The 22,957-nt window shown below is 45.9% G+C and overlaps 1 protein-coding gene across 3 annotated transcripts in view; it reads left to right on the top strand.

Annotated features, from left to right (window-relative positions):
• Window positions 1–22,957, top strand: part of PHC2 (polyhomeotic homolog 2) — a 292,890-nt gene that overhangs the window by 247,577 nt on the left and 22,356 nt on the right. For all 3 annotated transcript variants that reach the window (XM_030185734.1, XM_030185731.1, XM_030185733.1), the window contains one exon: window positions 18,366–18,568. In XM_030185734.1, the coding sequence (XP_030041594.1) occupies window positions 18,366–18,568 (203 nt within the window). The remainder of the gene's footprint in view (window positions 1–18,365; window positions 18,569–22,957) is intronic.

Here is a 22,957-nt window from a genome sequence, read left to right as displayed (position 1 = left end):
AAATGTTCTGGGACAATGGGAGTATTCCTTGCAGACCGTTATGGCCGGGTACTTGGTATTTTTTGAATGGAATTCAAAAGAACAGGCTGTGTTTATGTACGTATTTCTCATTTTATTCTTAGATTGAGCATGCGATGAAGCGACAACGTAGTAAATTTTAAACAAATCGGAGAAAATATTTCTTCATTCAACATGTAATTAAACTGTGGAATCTGTTGCCAGAGAATGTGGTAAAGGCTGTTAGCTTAGCGGAGTTTAAAAAAGGTTTGGACGGCTTCCTAAAGAAAAAGTCCATAGACCGTTATTAAATGGACTTGGGGAGAATCCGCTGTTTCTGGGATTAGCAGTATAGAATGTTTTTGCACTTTTTTGGGATCTTTCCAGGTATTTGTGACCTGGATTGGCCACTGTTGGAAACAGGATGCTGGGCTCGATGGACCTTTGGTCTTTCCCAGTATGGCAATACTTATGTAACAGTCCAGTAACTGCACCATTAATTCACTGTTTATCCCTGGGCTGAAGCAGCATTGAATCTTCCCGCCTTTTGGGATTCTGCCAGGTATAGTCACCTGGATTGGCCACTGCTGGAAGCAGGATTCTGGGCTAGATGGACCTTTGATCTAACCCATTATGGCTATTCTTATGTTCTTATTGTGCAGACGATGAGGTCTCAGAAAAAAATAAAACAAGAAACACTCAGGGTTTATTTCCATTCAGACTGCCCCAATTTGACTGCCCCTATCAGACTGACTGACTGACTGTTCACGTGTCCTTTAGATTGTAAGCTCTTTGAGCAGGGACTGTCCTCCTATGTTAAATTGTACAGCGCTGCGTAACCCTAGTAGCGCTTTAGAAATGTTAAGTAGTATTAGTAGTAGAATTCCAGAAAGGACAATGGAGTCTCAGAATTCTGTCTTGGTTCTAGAGTAAGAATTGTTACCTTTTTGTACTATCGGCAATTATGGGATGAAATCGTAGAAATCTCTTTGATATTATCTCTAGCTTGACGAGATGTGAAGCACTGGGGTGACGTCCCTGGTTGAATTTCCTGGCTTTTGTGTATTTATAACGACAGCAGTCCTTTAAGGCAGATGTTTTGTGTGGAATATGGAAAACTTTGGGGGGGGGGGGGGGGGGGAGGTTGTACGAGCCATGGCATGTCTAACAATGGATTGAGCCTGGCCCCTGTTTCTTTCCTGGAAGAAAGCCCTGGGGACCTGATTGAGTGACCCAGCACCTGTTTTTTTCTCAGGGGAGCGGGAGGAGGCTTTGTGGTTTAATCCCAACCCCCCCTCTCTTTTTTCTTGAGGTTGGTTTGGGGGGGGGGGGGGAGAATTTAGTCATTCTGTGCCTGATTTTCTATGCTCAGCTGAGTGATTCAGCCATAGATTTCTCTCTGGAACAGACGATGGAGTCAGCTGCCCTTGTTTGTGGAGAAGAGGAGGGATGGAAGTGGCCATTCCTGGTCCAATAAGCCCTGTCCTAGTACACAATAGCTGCTTCTGGCCCAAGAAAGACCAGGGCATCTCACTATGCCCATATGTCAAGAGTCCACTGTTTCTTGATGGATGATGTTTAGCCCCTCTTGTCCTGAGAGGCAAACTCCCATCCTACATTCAGGCTTCTTTCTTTTACTAACAATAAACCAATTGTGTCTCTGAATACACACTTGTTTTTCTATGATTACGCAAGATTTACGTTTGTCGGGGTAGACATTTTGGATTTATTTTTAGTCCACCTTTCCAAAATGGCGCTTTAATGTAGCTTATTAGAATTCAGGAGTGTCATACTTTGAACCGTGCAGGACACCGTAGTTGCTGAACATTTTAAAACCTTGGTCTTCACTCCCAGCCCTCAAGGGCTGCCATAAGGCCTCCCACTTAGCCATCTATCCCCCCTTCAGTCCATCCAGAACTCTGCCGCACGTCTTATCTTCCGCCTTAACCGATATACTCATATCACCCCTCTCCTCAAGTCACTTCACTGGCTTCCGATCAGATACCGAATACAGTTCAAGCTTCTCCTTCTCGCCTACAAATGCACTCGATCTGCAGGCCCCTCCTTACCTCTCTACCCTCATCTCCCCTTACGTCTCTACCCGTAACCTCCGCTCTCTTGACAAATCCCTCCTTTCAGTACCCTTCTCCACCACCGCCAACTCTAGGCTTCGCCCCTTCTGCCTCGCCTCTCCCCATGCTTGGAACAAACTCCCCGAGCCCATACGCCGGGCCCCCTCCCTACCCATCTTCAAATCATTGCTCAAAGCCCACCTCTTCAATGTCGCCTTCGGCACCTAATCACTACATCTCTTCTCAGGAAATCTCATATACCCCAACTTGACATTTTGTCCTTTAGATTGTAAGCTCTTCTGAGCAGGGACCGTCCTTATTCGTTAATTTGTACAGCGCTGCGTAACCCTAGTAGCGCTCTAGAAATGTTAAGTAGTAGTAGTTTTCAGGATATTCCTAATGAATATGTATAAGAGAGATTTCCATATAGCGGAGGGAGTAAGCAGTCAAATCTTTTTAATGGTTTTTTTTTTTTCAGGGATATCCTGAAAACCTGACCCATTGCTGGGAAGCCCTTGAGAGCTAGGAGTGAAGAGCAAGGTTTTAAAGCAGCAGAGGAGGAGGAGGATGTGACCTGACTTGGCCCACTGCCCCCTCCTCCTTACCAAGCACCTATCAGATACCTTCCTTTACCCCCACCCCCGAAAAAAAAAACCCCGTTTCAGGGCAATTCTAGAACTGGGCATGTGCAGTAACATGCATAATTACACTACAAAGTACTCTAACAGGAGTGCATAAGTGCCTTAATGGGTAAATGCAAGGGGGTGGACATATGTGTGGGTGGAGCAAGGGAGGGGCATGGGTTTGTCTCCAACGTTTGCACGTAACTTAAGAGAGAATGCTGCGTTATACGTGTCGCATGGCGAGCTTCTGGGCACCTACATTGAGGCACGCTAGTGTGAATTTACATTAATATTCTTGTAATGCAGACTGGGTACCGAGATTCCATTATAGAACAGGCGATTCCCTGCACTGCTTCGGAGCATTTCCAATAAAATACAAATTAATATTAATATGCAGTTGCATTTTAGCCTTTGGGCTAAGAACAGGTATCGTTTTTTATCAGTTTCGTATGCAAATGTGCCAGACAACCACAGACTCGCCACTTCTATTGCTGCAGGAAACCGAGAGCAGTGCTCTGTATGTTACTGTGCGGACTTACTAAAGTGTCTGCCTCCACTCTGTGCTGCGCTCTGTATATAGATAACACACACTCCAGTGTCTTCCTCTGCCCTTTGCCGCTGTGCTCTATATATTACCCTGCTCGCTTACTCCAGTCTGCTTCTGCCCTTTGCTACTGTGCTCTGTGTATTACCCTCCTTTCTTACTCCATCCATTCTGCTTCTGCTCTTTGCCGCATTACCCTGCTCGCTTACTCCAGTCTGCTTCTGCCCTTTTGTCGCTGTGCTCTGCATATTACCCTGCTCGTTTAACTCCAGTGTGCTTCTGCCCTTTGCTGCTGTGCTCTGTATATTACCGTCCTTTCTTACGCCATCCATTCTGCTTCTGCTCTTTGCCGCATTACCCTGCTCACTTACTCCAGTCTGCTTCTGCCCTTTGCCGCTGTGCTGTGTATATTACCCTGCTCGCTTACTCCAGTCTGCTTTAGCCCTTTGCCGCTGTGCTCTGTATATTACCCTGCTCGCTTACTCCAGTCTGCTTCTGCCCTTTGCCGCTGTGCTCTGTATATTACCCTGCTCGCTTACCGCAGTCTGCTCCTGCTCTTTGCCGCTGTGCTCTGTATATTACCCTGCTCGCTTACTCCAGTGTCTGCCTTCGCTCTTTGCTGTAGTGAGCATCACTAATACTGTGGTCAGTTCCACTTAACTCAGACGCAGCAAGTCCCAGACAACTAACTGCAACAACCTTCACTAACGTGGTTGCCACAGTTAACAGTAAAACAGATGTTTGACTGCACTGTCCTGTGTTGCTTAAACGAGAGTTGCAGAAAAAGGTTTGGTGCTGGTACTGTGTTTGTTCTCTGGCTGTAAAGGTCTCGATAGGAACTGAACAGCTATAAATAATTAAACCCTGCAAAATGACATCATAGCAGAGTGAGAACCGTTTCACGAGAACCCAGTCAATACTCATTGGAATCCCTTTGGAGATTACCACCATTTATGTCTGTCTGTACTAAGGAATCCTTTCCCAAACATGAGAAAACATTCTAGGGTGTTTGATTTCTGTTATATTTGTATTTTTTGTTCTTTATGAATTAGTGGTTGTCTTTTGCAGCCCATTTAGAGCATTGTGGATGGGTGAGATATAGTAGTATTTTATTACGTGTCAGTTTTGTGAGCTATTATGTACTTTGCAGACGTCAAATTAAGAAAAAAATACTTACGTTGTTTCAATGGACTTATTGTACTGAAGTCTTGAGATATAGTTGCAGTTCCTCTGTGATAAGAAAATGATGCATGAAAATTCCGTCTGGGGCTTCTGTAGGTGAGGTAGAATCAGGGGGAGGTTAAGAGAAATAGCGCCTGTCTGCTTAGCCCTGTTTTAGCACTTACTGATGGATTCTATATATTGCGCCTAGCGTTCTGTGCCAAAATCCAAGCATATTCCAACAATGCACATAACTTAATTGGCTTAACAGCACTTAATAAGCAATAATGAGCACTAATTGGCAATAATTAGAATTTACGCGCATAACTCGCTAAGCATATACGGCAATGAACTGCGCCTAGATTGTAATGCGCACATCCAAAAAGGGGCATGGTTATAGGTGAGGAAATGGGCGTTTCATCGGCTTTCCCAAATTTAAGCGCGTTATTACAGAATATGGCCCATTCCGCATAAATCTACGCGCCGGGATTTACGCCATGTTTTTGTTGGAGTCAATAGACGTGCGTAGTTTTAGGCGCTGGGATATCAACTAAGCGTATTCTATATCCCACACCTAAATCTTACAGAATACGCTTAAGCGAAAATGATTCCCGCATGGATTTTCCAGGCACCATATATAGAATCTCCCCCATAACCTCCATTTTGGTGTCTTAACTTGTGACGACGCATTGTTCAGAATTGGGGAAATAGTGAGGGCAGTTTACTTAACTACGGGGTCCCTTTGCAAAGGTGCGCTAGAGTTTTTAGCGTGTGCTAAAAATAAGCACACGCTAAATGTTAAGAGACGCCCGCTACCGCGCCTTTCTAAAAAGCCCCCTAACTTTTGGATCGGGTATTGTTACATTGAAACGGTCCTTAGAAAATAAGCGGCAGATCCAAAGAAACCAAGAAGTAGAGGGAAGTCCACAGACTTCCAAACAAGTGGATCCACAGAAGTTAACCCATGAGTGCCCTATGTTCCCACGATTTGTTCCTATATGGCTTATTATTTATTTTATTCGTTGCATTTGTACCCCACATTTTCCCACCTATTTGCAGGCTCAATGTGGCTTACATAGTACCGTCAAAGGCGTTTGCCCAGTCGGTTGATAACAAATGCATGGTTATATAGTGATCGTATGAGATATAAGTGGAGGGTCAGAAGGGATGAAGATTGCGTGTTGTCCAGTACGATTATAGTCATGCTGTGTTGCTGGGTAAAGAGGTTTACGTTGGGTCGCTGGGGTAGGCCGTTTTGAAGAGGTTGGATTTTAGTGATTTTCTGAAGTTCAAGTGGTCGTGGATTGTTTTCACAGCTTTTTGGGAGCCCATTTCATAATTGTGCGCTTATGTAGGAGAAGCCGGCTGCGTAACTTGTTTTGTATTTCAGTCCTTTGCAATTTGGGTAGTGTAGGTTTAGGTAGGATCTTGATGATCTGACTTTGTTTCTTATTGGTAAGTCTATAAGGTCTGTCATGTATCCTTGGACTACGCTGTATATGATTTTTGTGGACTAAGGTGCAGATTTTGAAGGCGATCCGTTCTTTGATTGGGAGCCAGTGCAACTTTTCTCGAAGAGGTTTGGCACTTTCGAAGTGTGTTCTGTTGAATATCAGCTTGGCTGCTGTGTTTTGGGCGGTCTGGAGTTTTTTTATGAGTTGTTCTTTGCAATAATCTGCATGGCCTAGGACCATTGCTTGTATTAGATATCGAAAGGTTATTTTTTATTTTATTTTTGTTACATTTGTACCCTGCGCTTTCCCACTCATGGCAGGCTCAATGCGGCTTACATGGGGCAATGGAGGGTTAAGTGACTTGCCCAGAGTCACAAGGAGCTGCCTGTGCCTGAAGTGGGAATCAAACTCAGTTCCTCAGGACCAAAGTCCATCACCGGCCCTTGCAGATCACCAATGTGGCCGCGCAGGCTTCTGCTTCTGTGAATCTGACGTCCGACTCACAGAAACAGAAGCCTGCGCAGCCTTCTACATGGAATGTTGCTAGTGGAATAGCAACATTCCATGTAGAATCTCCAATAATAGCAACATTCCATGTACAATCTTAAAGAGTAGCAACATTCCATGTAGAATCTCGAATAGTAGCAACATTCCATGTAGAATCTCCAATAGTATCTATTTTATTTTTGTTACATTTGTACCCCGCGCTTTCCCACTCATGGCAGGCTCAATGCGGCTTACATGGGGCAATGGAGGGTTAAGTGACTTGCCCAGAGTCACAAGGAGCTGCCTGTGCCTGAAGTGGGAATCAAACTCAGTTCCCCAGGACCAAAGTCCACCACCCTAACCACTAGGCCACTCCTCCACTGTTGCTACTATTTGAGATTCTACATGGAATGTTGCTATTCCACTAGCAACATTCCATGTAGAAGTCGGCCCTTGCAGATCACCAATGTGGCCGCGCAGGACGTCAGACTCACAGAAAGAGAAGCCTGCGCAGCCTTCTACATGGAATGTTGCTAGTGGAATAGCAACATTCCATGTAGAATCTCAATAGTAGCAACATTCCATGTAGAATCTCCAATAGTAGCAACATTCCATGTAGAATCTCCAATAGTATCTATTTTATTTTTGTTACATTTGTACCCCGCGCTTTCCCACTCATGGCAGGCTCAATGCGGCTTACATGGGGCAATGGAGGGTTAAGTGACTTGCCCAGAGTCACAAGGAGCTGCCTGTGCCTGAAGTGGGAATCAAACTCAGTTCCCCAGGACCAAAGTCCACCACCCTAACCACTAGGCCACTCCTCCACTGTTGCTACTATTTGAGATTCTACATGGAATGTTGCTATTCCACTAGCAACATTCCATGTAGAAGTCGGCCCTTGCAGATCACCAATGTGGCCGCGCAGGACGTCAGACTCACAGAAAGAGAAGCCTGCGCAGCCTTCTACATGGAATGTTGCTAGTGGAATAGCAACATTCCATGTAGAATCTCAATAGTAGCAACATTCCATGTAGAATCTCCAATAGTATCTATTTTATTTTTGTTACATTTGTACCCCGCGCTTTCCCACTCATGGCAGGCTCAATGCGGCTTACATGGGGCAATGGAGGGTTAAGTGACTTGCCCAGAGTCACAAGGAGCTGCCTGTGCCTGAAGTGGGAATCGAACTCAGTTCCTCAGGACCAAAGTCCACCACCCTAACCACTAGGCCACTCCTCCACTGTTGCTACTATTTGAGATTCTACATGGAATGTTGCTATTCCACTAGCAACATTCCATGTAGAAGTCGGCCCTTGCAGATCACCAATGTGGCCGCGCAGGACGTCAGACTCACAGAAAGAGAAGCCTGCGCAGCCTTCTACATGGAATGTTGCTAGTGGAATAGCAACATTCCATGTAGAATCTCCAATAGTATCTATTTTATTTTTGTTACATTTGTACCCCGCGCTTTCCCACTCATGGCAGCCTCAATGCGGCTTACATGGGGCAATGGAGGGTTAAGTGACTTGCCCAGAGTCACAAGGAGCTGCCTGTGCCTGAAGTGGGAATCGAACTCAGTTCCTCAGGACCAAAGTCCACCACCCTAACCACTAGGCCACTCCTCCACTGTTGCTACTATTTGAGATTCTACATGGAATGTTGCTATTCCACTAGCAACATTCCATGTAGAAGTCGGCCCTTGCAGATCACCAATGTGGCCGCGCAGGACGTCAGACTCACAGAAAGAGAAGCCTGCGCAGCCTTCTACATGGAATGTTGCTAGTGGAATAGCAACATTCCATGTAGAATCTCCAATAGTATCTATTTTATTTTTGTTACATTTGTACCCTGCGCTTTCCCACTCATGGCAGGCTCAATGCGGCTTACATGGGGCAATGGAGGGTTAAGTGACTTGCCCAGAGTCACAAGGAGCTGCCTGTGCCTGAAGTGGGAATCAAACTCAGTTCCCCAGGACCAAAGTCCACCACCCTAACCACTAGGCCACTCCTCCACTGTTGCTACTATTTGAGATTCTACATGGAATGTTGCTATTCCACTAGCAACATTCCATGTAGAAGTCGGCCCTTGCAGATCACCAATGTGGCCGCGCAGGACGTCAGACTCACAGAAAGAGAAGCCTGCGCAGCCTTCTACATGGAATGTTGCTAGTGGAATAGCAACATTCCATGTAGAATCTCAATAGTAGCAACATTCCATGTAGAATCTCCAATAGTATCTATTTTATTTTTGTTACATTTGTACCCCGCGCTTTCCCACTCATGGCAGGCTCAATGCGGCTTACATGGGGCAATGGAGGGTTAAGTGACTTGCCCAGAGTCACAAGGAGCTGCCTGTGCCTGAAGTGGGAATCGAACTCAGTTCCTCAGGACCAAAGTCCACCACCCTAACCACTAGGCCACTCCTCCACTGTTGCTACTATTTGAGATTCTACATGGAATGTTGCTATTCCACTAGCAACATTCCATGTAGAAGTCGGCCCTTGCAGATCACCAATGTGGCCGCGCAGGACGTCAGACTCACAGAAAGAGAAGCCTGCGCAGCCTTCTACATGGAATGTTGCTAGTGGAATAGCAACATTCCATGTAGAATCTCCAATAGTATCTATTTTATTTTTGTTACATTTGTACCCTGCGCTTTCCCACTCATGGCAGCCTCAATGCGGCTTACATGGGGCAATGGAGGGTTAAGTGACTTGCCCAGAGTCACAAGGAGCTGCCTGTGCCTGAAGTGGGAATCGAACTCAGTTCCTCAGGACCAAAGTCCACCACCCTAACCACTAGGCCACTCCTCCACTGTTGCTACTATTTGAGATTCTACATGGAATGTTGCTATTCCACTAGCAACATTCCATGTAGAAGTCGGCCCTTGCAGATCACCAATGTGGCCATGCAGGCTTCTGCTTCTGTGAGTCTGACGTAAGTGCAGGACGTCAGACTCACAGAAACAGAAGCCTGCGCAGCCTTCTACATGGAATGTTGCTAGTGGAATAGCAACATTCCATGTAGAATCTCCAATAGTAGCAACATTCCATGTAGAATCTCCAATAGTATCTATTTTATTTTTGTTACATTTGTACCCTGCGCTTTCCCACTCATGGCAGGCTCAATGCAGCTTACATGGGGCAATGGAGGGTTAAGTGACTTGCCCAGAGTCACAAGGAGCTGCCTGTGCCTGAAGTGGGAATCGAACTCAGTTCCTCAGGACCAAAGTCCACCACCCTAACCACTAGGCCACTCCTCCACTGTTGCTACTATTTGAGATTCTACATGGAATGTTGCTATTCCACTAGCAACATTCCATGTAGAAGTCGGCCCTTGCAGATCACCAATGTGGCCGCGCAGGACGTCAGACTCACAGAAAGAGAAGCCTGCGCAGCCTTCTACATGGAATGTTGCTAGTGGAATAGCAACATTCCATGTAGAATCTCAATAGTAGCAACATTCCATGTAGAATCTCCAATAGTATCTATTTTATTTTTGTTACATTTGTACCCTGCGCTTTCCCACTCATGGCAGGCTCAATGCGGCTTACATGGGGCAATGGAGGGTTAAGTGACTTGGCCAGAGTCACAAGGAGCTGCCTGTGCCTGAAGTGGGAATGGAACTCAGTTCCTCAGGACCAAAGTCCACCACCCTAACCACTAGGCCACTCCTCCACTGTTGCTACTATTTGAGATTCTACATGGAATGTTGCTAGTGGAATAGCAACATTCCATGTAGAATCTCAAATAGTAGCAACATTCCATGTAGAATCTCCAATAGTATCTATTTTATTTTTGTTACATTTGTACCCTGCGCTTTCCCACTCATGGCAGGCTCAATGCGGCTTACATGGGGCAATGGAGGGTTAAGTGACTTGCCCAGAGTCACAAGGAGCTGCCTGTGCCTGAAGTGGGAATCGAACTCAGTTCCTCAGGACCAAAGTCCACCACCCTAACCACTAGGCCACTCCTCCACTGTTGCTACTATTTGAGATTCTACATGGAATGTTGCTAGTGGAATAGCAACATTCCATGTAGAATCTCCAATAGTAGCAACATTCCATGTAGAATCTCCAATAGTATCTATTTTATTTTTGTTACATTTGTACCCTGCGCTTTCCCACTCATGGCAGGCTCAATGCGGCTTACATGGGGCAATGGAGGGTTAAGTGACTTGCCCAGAGTCACAAGGAGCTGCCTGTGCCTGAAGTGGGAATCGAACTCAGTTCCTCAGGACCAAAGTCCACCACCCTAACCACTAGGCCACTCCTCCACTGTTGCTACTATTTGAGATTCTACATGGAATGTTGCTATTCCACTAGCAACATTCCATGTAGAAGTCGGCCCTTGCAGATCACCAATGTGGCCGCGCAGGACGTCAGACTCACAGAAAGAGAAGCCTGCGCAGCCTTCTACATGGAATGTTGCTAGTGGAATAGCAACATTCCATGTAGAATCTCCAATAGTATCTATTTTATTTTTGTTACATTTGTACCCTGCGCTTTCCCACTCATGGCAGGCTCAATGCGGCTTACATGGGGCAATGGAGGGTTAAGTGACTTGGCCAGAGTCACAAGGAGCTGCCTGTGCCTGAAGTGGGAATGGAACTCAGTTCCTCAGGACCAAAGTCCACCACCCTAACCACTAGGCCACTCCTCCACTGTTGCTACTATTTGAGATTCTACATGGAATGTTGCTAGTGGAATAGCAACATTCCATGTAGAATCTCCAATAGTAGCAACATTCCATGTAGAATCTCCAATAGTATCTATTTTATTTTTGTTACATTTGTACCCTGCGCTTTCCCACTCATGGCAGGCTCAATGCAGCTTACATGGGGCAATGGAGGGTTAAGTGACTTGCCCAGAGTCACAAGGAGCTGCCTGTGCCTGAAGTGGGAATGGAACTCAGTTCCTCAGGACCAAAGTCCACCACCCTAACCACTAGGCCACTCCTCCACTGTTGCTACTATTTGAGATTCTACATGGAATGTTGCTATTCCACTAGCAACATTCCATGTAGAAGTCGGCCCTTGCAGATCACCAATGTGGCCGCGCAGGACGTCAGACTCACAGAAAGAGAAGCCTGCGCAGCCTTCTACATGGAATGTTGCTAGTGGAATAGCAACATTCCATGTAGAATCTCAATAGTAGCAACATTCCATGTAGAATCTCCAATAGTATCTATTTTATTTTTGTTACATTTGTATCCCGCGCTTTCCCACTCATGGCAGGCTCAATGCGGCTTACATGGGGCAATGGAGGGTTAAGTGACTTGCCCAGAGTCACAAGGAGCTGCCTGTGCCTGAAGTGGGAATCGAACTCAGTTCCTCAGGACCAAAGTCCACCACCCTAACCACTAGGCCACTCCTCCACTGTTGCTACTATTTGAGATTCTACATGGAATGTTGCTAGTGGAATAGCAACATTCCATGTAGAATCTCCAATAGTAGCAACATTCCATGTAGAATCTCCAATAGTATCTATTTTATTTTTGTTACATTTGTACCCTGCGCTTTCCCACTCATGGCAGGCTCAATGCAGCTTACATGGGGCAATGGAGGGTTAAGTGACTTGCCCAGAGTCACAAGGAGCTGCCTGTGCCTGAAGTGGGAATCGAACTCAGTTCCTCAGGACCAAAGTCCACCACCCTAACCACTAGGCCACTCCTCCACTGTTGCTACTATTTGAGATTCTACATGGAATGTTGCTAGTGGAATAGCAACATTCCATGTAGAATCTCCAATAGTAGCAACATTCCATGTAGAATCTCCAATAGTATCTATTTTATTTTTGTTACATTTGTACCCTGCGCTTTCCCACTCATGGCAGGCTCAATGCGGCTCACATGGGGCAATGGAGGGTTAAGTGACTTGCCCAGAGTCACAAGGAGCTGCCTGTGCCTGAAGTGGGAATCGAACTCAGTTCCTCAGGACCAAAGTCCACCACCCTAACCACTAGGCCACTCCTCCACTGTTGCTACTATTTGAGATTCTACATGGAATGTTGCTAGTGGAATAGCAACATTCCATGTAGAATCTCCAATAGTAGCAACATTCCATGTAGAATCTCCAATAGTATCTATTTTATTTTTGTTACATTTGTACCCTGCGCTTTCCCACTCATGGCAGGCTCAATGCAGCTTACATGGGGCAATGGAGGGTTAAGTGACTTGCCCAGAGTCACAAGGAGCTGCCTGTGCCTGAAGTGGGAATCGAACTCAGTTCCTCAGGACCAAAGTCCACCACCCTAACCACTAGGCCACTCCTCCACTGTTGCTACTATTTGAGATTCTACATGGAATGTTGCTATTCCACTAGCAACATTCCATGTAGAAGTCGGCCCTTGCAGATCACCAATGTGGCCGCGCAGGACGTCAGACTCACAGAAAGAGAAGCCTGCGCAGCCTTCTACATGGAATGTTGCTAGTGGAATAGCAACATTCCATGTAGAATCTCAATAGTAGCAACATTCCATGTAGAATCTCCAATAGTATCTATTTTATTTTTGTTACATTTGTACCCTGCGCTTTCCCACTCATGGCAGGCTCAATGCGGCTTACATGGGGCAATGGAGGGTTAAGTGACTTGGCCAGAGTCACAAGGAGTTGCCTGTGCCTGAAGTGGGAATCAAACTCAGTTCCTCAGGACCAGAGTCCACCACCCTAACCACTAGGCCACTCCTCCACTGTTGCTACTATTTGAGATTCTACATGGAATGTTGCTAGTGGAATAGCAACATTCCATGTAGAATCTCCAATAGTAGCAACATTCCATGTAGAATCTCCAATAGTATCTATTTTATTTTTGTTACATTTGTACCCTGCGCTTTCCCACTCATGGCAGGCTCAATGCAGCTTACATGGGGCAATGGAGGGTTAAGTGACTTGCCCAGAGTCACAAGGAGCTGCCTGTGCCTGAAGTGGGAATCGAACTCAGTTCCTCAGGACCAAAGTCCACCACCCTAACCACTAGGCCACTCCTCCACTGTTGCTACTATTTGAGATTCTACATGGAATATTGCTAGTGGAATAGCAACATTCCATGTAGAATCTCCAATAGTAGCAACATTCCATGTAGAATCTCCAATAGTATCTATTTTATTTTTGTTACATTTGTACCCTGCGCTTTCCCACTCATGGCAGGCTCAATGCGGCTTACATGGGGCAATGGAGGGTTAAGTGACTTGCCCAGAGTCACAAGGAGCTGCCTGTGCCTGAAGTGGGAATCGAACTCAGTTCCTCAGGACCAAAGTCCACCACCCTAACCACTAGGCCACTCCTCCACTGTTGCTACTATTTGAGATTCTACATGGAATGTTGCTATTCCACTAGCAACATTCCATGTAGAAGTCGGCCCTTGCAGATCACCAATGTGGCCGCGCAGGACGTCAGACTCACAGAAAGAGAAGCCTGCGCAGCCTTCTACATGGAATGTTGCTAGTGGAATAGCAACATTCCATGTAGAATCTCCAATAGTATCTATTTTATTTTTGTTACATTTGTACCCTGCGCTTTCCCACTCATGGCAGGCTCAATGCGGCTTACATGGGGCAATGGAGGGTTAAGTGACTTGCCCAGAGTCACAAGGAGCTGCCTGTGCCTGAAGTGGGAATCAAACTCAGTTCCCCAGGACCAAAGTCCACCACCCTAACCACTAGGCCACTCCTCCACTGTTGCTACTATTTGAGATTCTACATGGAATGTTGCTATTCCACTAGCAACATTCCATGTAGAAGTCGGCCCTTGCAGATCACCAATGTGGCCGCGCAGGACGTCAGACTCACAGAAAGAGAAGCCTGCGCAGCCTTCTACATGGAATGTTGCTAGTGGAATAGCAACATTCCATGTAGAATCTCAATAGTAGCAACATTCCATGTAGAATCTCCAATAGTATCTATTTTATTTTTGTTACATTTGTATCCCGCGCTTTCCCACTCATGGCAGGCTCAATGCGGCTTACATGGGGCAATGGAGGGTTAAGTGACTTGCCCAGAGTCACAAGGAGCTGCCTGTGCCTGAAGTGGGAATCGAACTCAGTTCCTCAGGACCAAAGTCCACCACCCTAACCACTAGGCCACTCCTCCACTGTTGCTACTATTTGAGATTCTACATGGAATGTTGCTAGTGGAATAGCAACATTCCATGTAGAATCTCAAATAGTAGCAACATTCCATGTAGAATCTCCAATAGTATCTATTTTATTTTTGTTACATTTGTACCCTGCGCTTTCCCACTCATGGCAGGCTCAATGCGGCTTACATGGGGCAATGGAGGGTTAAGTGACTTGCCCAGAGTCACAAGGAGCTGCCTGTGCCTGAAGTGGGAATCGAACTCAGTTCCTCAGGACCAAAGTCCACCACCCTAACCACTAGGCCACTCCTCCACTGTTGCTACTATTTGAGATTCTACATGGAATGTTGCTAGTGGAATAGCAACATTCCATGTAGAATCTCCAATAGTAGCAACATTCCATGTAGAATCTCCAATAGTATCTATTTTATTTTTGTTACATTTGTATCCCGCGCTTTCCCACTCATGGCAGGCTCAATGCGGCTTACATGGGGCAATGGAGGGTTAAGTGACTTGCCCAGAGTCACAAGGAGCTGCCTGTGCCTGAAGTGGGAATCGAACTCAGTTCCTCAGGACCAAAGTCCACCACCCTAACCACTAGGCCACTCCTCCACTGTTGCTACTATTTGAGATTCTACATGGAATGTTGCTAGTGGAATAGCAACATTCCATGTAGAATCTCCAATAGTAGCAACATTCCATGTAGAATCTCCAATAGTATCTATTTTATTTTTGTTACATTTGTACCCTGCGCTTTCCCACTCATGGCAGGCTCAATGCAGCTTACATGGGGCAATGGAGGGTTAAGTGACTTGCCCAGAGTCACAAGGAGCTGCCTGTGCCTGAAGTGGGAATCGAACTCAGTTCCTCAGGACCAAAGTCCACCACCCTAACCACTAGGCCACTCCTCCACTGTTGCTACTATTTGAGATTCTACATGGAATGTTGCTAGTGGAATAGCAACATTCCATGTAGAATCTCCAATAGTAGCAACATTCCATGTAGAATCTCCAATAGTATCTATTTTATTTTTGTTACATTTGTACCCTGCGCTTTCCCACTCATGGCAGGCTCAATGCGGCTTACATGGGGCAATGGAGGGTTAAGTGACTTGCCCAGAGTCACAAGGAGCTGCCTGTGCCTGAAGTGGGAATCGAACTCAGTTCCTCAGGACCAAAGTCCACCACCCTAACCACTAGGCCACTCCTCCACTGTTGCTACTATTTGAGATTCTACATGGAATGTTGCTAGTGGAATAGCAACATTCCATGTAGAATCTCCAATAGTAGCAACATTCCATGTAGAATCTCCAATAGTAGCAACATTCCATGTAGAATCTCCAATAGTATCTATTTTATTTTTGTTACATTTGTATCCCGCGCTTTCCCACTCATGGCAGGCTCAATGCGGCTTACATGGGGCAATGGAGGGTTAAGTGACTTGCCCAGAGTCACAAGGAGCTGCCTGTGCCTGAAGTGGGAATCGAACTCAGTTCCTCAGGACCAAAGTCCACCACCCTAACCACTAGGCCACTCCTCCACTGTTGCTACTATTTGAGATTCTACATGGAATGTTGCTAGTGGAATAGCAACATTCCATGTAGAATCTCCAATAGTAGCAACATTCCATGTAGAATCTCCAATAGTATCTATTTTATTTTTGTTACATTTGTACCCTGCGCTTTCCCACTCATGGCAGGCTCAATGCAGCTTACATGGGGCAATGGAGGGTTAAGTGACTTGCCCAGAGTCACAAGGAGCTGCCTGTGCCTGAAGTGGGAATCGAACTCAGTTCCTCAGGACCAAAGTCCACCACCCTAACCACTAGGCCACTCCTCCACTGTTGCTACTATTTGAGATTCTACATGGAATGTTGCTATTCCACTAGCAACATTCCATGTAGAAGTCAGCCCTTGCAGATCACCAATGTGGCCGCGCAGGCTTCTGCTTCTGTGAGTCTGACGTCCTGCACGTACGTGCAGGACGTCAGACTCACAGAAACAGAAGCCTGCTACGTGGAATGTTGCTAGTGGAATAGCAACATTCCATGTAGAATCTCCAATAGTAGCAACATTCCATGTAGAATCTCCAATAGTATCTATTTTATTTTTGTTACATTTGTACCCTGCGCTTTCCCACTCATGGCAGGCTCAATGCGGCTTACATATAATATACAGGTACAATAAATTCAACAGTGGAGTCTACTTTCCCCTGCTTCTTGTTTCCTTGGAAAATAACCGCATGCCCTGATTTTTGTTTTATTTCTAATGTAAGAAGATGCAAGTTTGACCGGGGGGGGGGGGGGGGGGGGGTATAGGAGAAAGAGAACCCTGTTGTGCTGCTGAAAGAAGCCGTCTGGAAATCTCGGCTCCTTGGTGGGTTGTGAGCCCAGGTGCAGGCATTATACAAAACTGGCAAACTATTCTCTTGGAATTACAAGACAGCCAGCGGTGACACTCGGGAGGTTGCGCTAGCTTTTTACAATGAGTTGCAAACATGGGTTACTTTTGCTTTTTTGTTTCTCATCACAAGAGAGACACAGAACTAACAGAGAAGAAAGTATGTTTTTGTTCTTTGGTGAATTTTGTAAACGGTGTGCAAAGTATGTGTCAGAAATGAACAAAGTGATATAGATAAGGTGCAATGAAAGACCTTTTTTTTTTTTTTCCCTTAAACTCCCTGCTTCCTAGTCTTCAGCTAAGCAATATGCATGGAGGGACTGATCAGTCATATCCAAAAGATGTTCTCTCTGCAATTTGGGATGCCACTCTTCGAGAGAGATCCTTGAATGCTACCAAAGACCCCCAAGTGCATGCATGGGAACCACACACCCCTCTCCCCCCCCCCCCTCATTTTCTCATAGCCGTATTAAAAGTGCAGTGCTATCAGCCAGGTGTATAATTGCCATTTTCCTTGGTTTTGATGCTTAATTTCCGTTTTAGCACCAGACGTTAAGCACTGAATAGAGAATTTGTTAAGATACTACCATGTTATATCATGATCATGTACCAAAACACTTCTGCCATTACTAAATGTCCACTTCCTCATGTATTCCTACTATTCATGATGTATTGTAAGCCACATTGAGCCTGCAAAGAGGTGGGATAATGTGGGATACAAATGCAATAAAATAAATAAAAATAAATGAATTAGGAGAACAGTGAGAAGCTTTGGGGTCAGGTGTTTTTACAGTGAAATTGGTCCTCAGAAAATAATGGTCTACTCTGATGGCACCGGAATCTCATGTGCTCCGAAGCCAATAGATCAGGGGTCCTCAAATCCATTCCTCGAGGTCCACAGTGCAGCCTGGTTTTCAGGATTTCCACAATGAATGTGGATGAGATCTATTTACATGCAGCGGAAGCAGTGAATGCGAATAGATTTCATGCATATTCATTATGGAAATCCTGAAAACCAGGCTGGGTTGTGAACCTCAAGGGCTGGATTTAATGACCCTTGCTGTAAATAATCCTACAATGATGCTCTTTATGGACAGTAGCTGTAGCCTTCCCCCCCACCCCCACCCCAGATCAAGCATGTCACCCCTCTAGGGCTCCAGTGCTAAAATGAAAAAGCTGAGACATGAGTATAAGGATTAGGTTTTCAGTCGGGTCTCCGCTCACACAGCTACTAGAGTGACTACTGCTCCCCCCCCCCCCCCCCCCCCCCCCCCAGTCTGCTGTTTCACCACTGCAGGCTTCAAGGCTTACATCATAACCTATGACAATAAAAAAGTTAATAGGACCGTAGCATCTTGAGTCTGTCCCAGTTGTCCTCTGCCTTCTGGGAACCGTTTGGGAGCTGTCCAGCTTGGCCACAAAGTGTTCCCAGATGGTGAGTGAGGGAGGATTAGGTGGGTTTCTGCATCACTTGTACTGTATCTGCAAACATTTCTATATATACATATGTGAACTCTTTTTCCTTGTCTTTTAATTTTGCTCCTCTCTTTCTCGTGCAGAGACAGGGCAGGACTGCATTCATGTGCAGAGCAACTTGGACAGTCCCGGCATGACATCAGGGAACGGAAACTCAGCCTCTACCGTCGCTGGCACCACCCCTCAGAATGGTGAGAACAAGCCTCCCCAGGCCATAGTGAAACCCCAGATCCTGACACACGTCATTGAAGGTTTTGTGATCCAAGAGGGAGCAGAGCCGTTTCCGGTATGAAAGTGTTTTGTTTTTTTCACATGTTTACAATTTTCGTTCACTGCAGTGATAATCCTGAGACAGTGCTGACTCATCAAAGCATTGCGCACCTCAGTCGTAACGCTGAAAAGGAGCCGATTTGTAGGACTAACAGCGGGATATGTTGTAGGTTATAATCAAGGTGACATGGCAAACCTTCGGGTCATAAACCCATTTGAAGAACAGAAATTGTAAAAGTTGGGATCAGAGTGCATTTGCAGAATCGTGGAGGTGGGATCTCAGTGTGCTTGAAAAGCAGAGCTGGTGAAGGTCTACATCGGGTGCAGTGGCAAATAATTTACCGTATATCCTCATATATAGGGTTCAACATTTGTGATGATTTCTAATATCAAAAGTCAGGGGGGGTTGGAGGAGGGGGAGTGACCTATAGATGAGTCAACTAGCCTTCTCTACCCTCACCCACGTCATTTTCAGCATCTCCCCCAGTCCCACCAGTAACAGCAGCAAGCATGGTGTCTGCCTTCCCTTCCCCAGGACCGCCGAGAGACTAGGCCAGGCCCGAGGCAAGGCCCCCCCCCCCCCCTGCCGCTGTAGTCTGCGGTCTCACCTGTCTGCCTCCATTCAAAACGGCAGTCGCATATCGCCTCTCTTCTGGCCTTCCCTCCCTGTGTCCCGCCCTCTGATGTAACTTCCAGTTTCCGCGAGGGCGGGACACAGGGAGGGAAGGCCAGAAGACAGGCGATCTGCGACTGCCACTTTGAATGAAGGGGGCCCAGAGCTGTGGAGGCAGGCAGGTGAGACTGGGGACTGCAGCGCCGGCGGCCTGACCCCAGCACTGGGTCCCCCCCCCCCCCCCCCTTGGAGGCCCAGGCCTGGGGAATTTTGCCCCCCCCCCCCCCCATGCCATCATTTTCAGCCACACCTGTTGTGGCATGTAAAGCAGTGCCAGTGCAGGGGCTTCCTGTACAGGCCTGCCATGCTCTCTGTCCAACAGGAAGTGCATTACAGGAGCTCTGGTGATGCACTTCCTGTTGGGCAGAAGGCACAACCTGGTGGCATGCCTAAGCACGGGCCTGTAGAGGAAGGCCCTGCACTGGTACTGAAACTGCTTTACAGTGCCAGGAACAGGTGTGGCTGAAAGGGGGTGGCATAGAGAAGGGAGGGGAGACTGCATGCTTGCTGCTAATGTCTGAGAGACTGAGGGGGCAGGGAGGGAAAGAGGAGATGTAGGAATTAGTGTGGATGAGTAAGGGGAAAGAGGTTGGGAGTTGGTATGCTCTCCTTCCATGCCATCCCCCCCCCCCCCCCTCCCAAATTCTGCTACCCTAGGGAAGGGAAATGCTGGACCCAGGGATAGATGGGGAAACCTATACCCGAGTCATCACATGGGCATTGAAATTAAGGGGGAAAGTAGGGATCCCACTTGAACACTCCAATTCTCCTCCTGTAGCACCAACGTCTCAAGTTTCGGGTATTATGTTTGATTCTACTCTTTTCATTTGAACCTCAAATTAACAGTTTATCACAAAAGATATTTTTTAAATTAAGGCAACTGAGGCTAATCCATTCTTATTTTCATAATAAACATTTTACTTTATTAGTTTTAGTCCTTCAAACTTTCACAGTTGGATTACTGCAATTTGGTCTGTTGGGGTTCCTCAGAAACAACTTGATTAGATTGTAATTATTACAGGGTACTGCCACTAAAATGATTTTTGACATGAAATGAGATCGAGGGGGGGAGGGGGGGCAGACTCAAGAAAAATGTCAGGAAGTATTTTTTCACGGAGAGAGTGGTGGAAACTTGGAATGCCCTCCCTTGGGAGATGGTGGAGATGAAAACGGTAACAGAATTCAAACATGCGTGGGATAAACACAGAGGAATCCTTTTCAGAAGGAATGGATCCTCAGAAGCTTAGCGGAGATTGGGTGGCAGAGCCGGTGGTGGGAGGCGGGGCTGGTGGTTGGGAGGCGGGGCTAGTGCTGGGCAAGACTTCTATGGTCTGTGCCCTGAAAATGGCAGATAAAAATCAAGGTCAGGTATACACATAAAGTAGCACATATGAGTTTATCTTGTTGGGCAGACTGGATGGACCGTGCAGGTCTTTCTCTGCTGTCATCTACTATGTTGCTAACTATGATAAGTCACTTCTTTGCTAATGGATTCTCACTGGCTACTGTTAAAAGCTAGGATTATTTATAAATTATTTCACGGTCAGACTTCTGTTTACCTCCATGATTTACTTTTTCATTCTCTAAGTTAACATTTAGATTTAAGAATAATGACTTTCTTCTTTATCCTTCAGCTTAACATTTAGTTTCAAAGAGAAATAATCAATGATCATATTCCTTTCAAGCTGCTTTTTACTGCAATTCCTTGCCGATGGAATTAAGACCTGAAAATTCGTATTTATTATTTAATGAATATTTACTTGTAAATTCTGTTTAACGGATATTTTATTTGTAGTAGCTGTATCATTTATTTTATTTTGTACTTTTCAATCTTGTACACTGCCTTGGACCTTTTAGGAATTGGCGGTTAATGAGCACTAGATTAGATTAAATGTGGGGCAACCTATAAGCAAGTTTATATGGTAAAAATCTTCACAATACACAGTTGTATCCACAAATCCTCACCAGTATGTGCAGCAGGATTTGAGTGCTAGGAGTTCAACAGGCACCGCAAGTGAACACTGGTGCTGGACCTCGAATACTGTGTTCAGTTCTGGTCGCCGCATCTCAAAAAAGATATAGTGAAATTAGAAAAGGTGCAGAGAAGGGCGACGAAAATGATTAAGGGGATGGGACAACTTCCCTATGAGGAAAGGCTAAAGCGTCTAGGGCTCTTCACCTTGGAGAAAAGGCGGCTGAGGGGGAGATATGATAGAGGTCTATAAAATAATGAGTGGAGTTGAACGGGTAGATGTGAAGTGTCTGTTTACGCTTTCCAAAAATACTAGGACTAGGGGTATGCGATGAAGCTACAATGTAGTAAATTTAAAACGAATCGGAGAAATTGTTTCCTCACTCAACGTGTAATTAAACTCTGGAATTCGTTGCCAGAGAATGTGGTAAAGGCAGTTAGCTTAGCGGAATTTTAAAAAGATTTGGACGGCTTCCTAAAGGAAAAGTCCATAGACCATTATTAAGTGGACTTGGGGAAAATCCACTATTTCTGGGATAAGCAGTATAGAATGTTTTGTACTTTTTTGGGATCTTGCCAGGTACTTGTGACCTGGATTGGCCACTGTTGGAAACAGGATGCTGGGCTTGATGGGCCTTTGGTCTTTCCCAGTATGGCAATACTTATGTACTGAGACCGCCAGCTTGTTTTACAGACTGTTTTTGAGTTCCAATGTACCTGATCTAGATCTGAACCAGTGAGCTTAGAAGTGAAAGGCTGCACACTGCGGTGACTGTCCCCTTAAAGATCAATATGCTGGCAACTTGCCAGGAAATTATCATGGTCACAGCCACCATGTAGAGACATCAGGCATCTTCTCACACCCATGGACTTAACCTCAGCAGTCTTTTTAAGACAGATATTTAGACTTAAAGGTTGCAAAAGTGTTTATTTTTTTATTAGAAAATATTTATTTATGTATACTGTATTTTTAAAACGTCGTTTCCAGTGTATTTTCTTGATGCCTTGAGCATGCATTTTGTGCGATAAAAGGTAGTCTGCAATTTAAAGAAGTCATCTCCTGGCCGAGCTCCATTGGTTTAGTGGAGCTGGCCTGTCCTCAGGTTTAGGGATGCTATAAAGGCAGTGTTTGCAGCCCCTGTGAAGGATGGAATCCCAGCCATTGTGCAGCAGCGCCATCTGCTGGAGGGAGGGTGGAAGCTGTAATTTTGAGAGCTGAAGTTTTTCAGTTGAGTTAGAGACCCAAAAGATTATTATTATTACTAGTAAAAAAGGCCCGTTTCTGACAGAAATGAAACGGGCTCTAGCAAGGTTTTCCTCGGAGTGTGTATGTTTGATAGAGTGTGTTTGACAGTGACTGTGTGTGTGTGAGAGAGAGAGATAGAATGAATGTGTGAGTGTGTGTGTGTGTGTGTGTGTGTGAGAGAGAGAGAGTGAGACTGTCTCCTGTGTCCCCTGCCCGCCTTTCCAGCCACTCAGCGATTGTTCTGTGTCCCCTGCTCCCCTTCCAGGCACCCAGCGATTCTCCTCTGTCCCCTTTCCCCCCTGTAGCCACCCAGCGATTCTCCTCGCTCCCCTGCCCCCACTCCAGCCGTGTGTGTGTGAGAGTGAGTATGTGGAAGACAGAGACAGTGAAAGTGTGTGTATGTATTTGTGTCTGTGTATGTATGAGACAGAGAAAGTGTGTGTGTGTGTGTGTCTGTGTGAGAGAGTGTGAATATGTGTGTGTGTGTGTGCGCGTGTCTGTGTGAAAGAAAATG

Source organism: Microcaecilia unicolor, chromosome 13 (assembly GCF_901765095.1).
Source record: "Microcaecilia unicolor chromosome 13, aMicUni1.1, whole genome shotgun sequence".
Lineage (NCBI taxonomy): Eukaryota > Metazoa > Chordata > Amphibia > Gymnophiona > Siphonopidae > Microcaecilia > Microcaecilia unicolor.
Note: the sequence above shows the minus strand (reverse complement) of the source record. Positions and strands in the feature narration are given on the sequence as shown.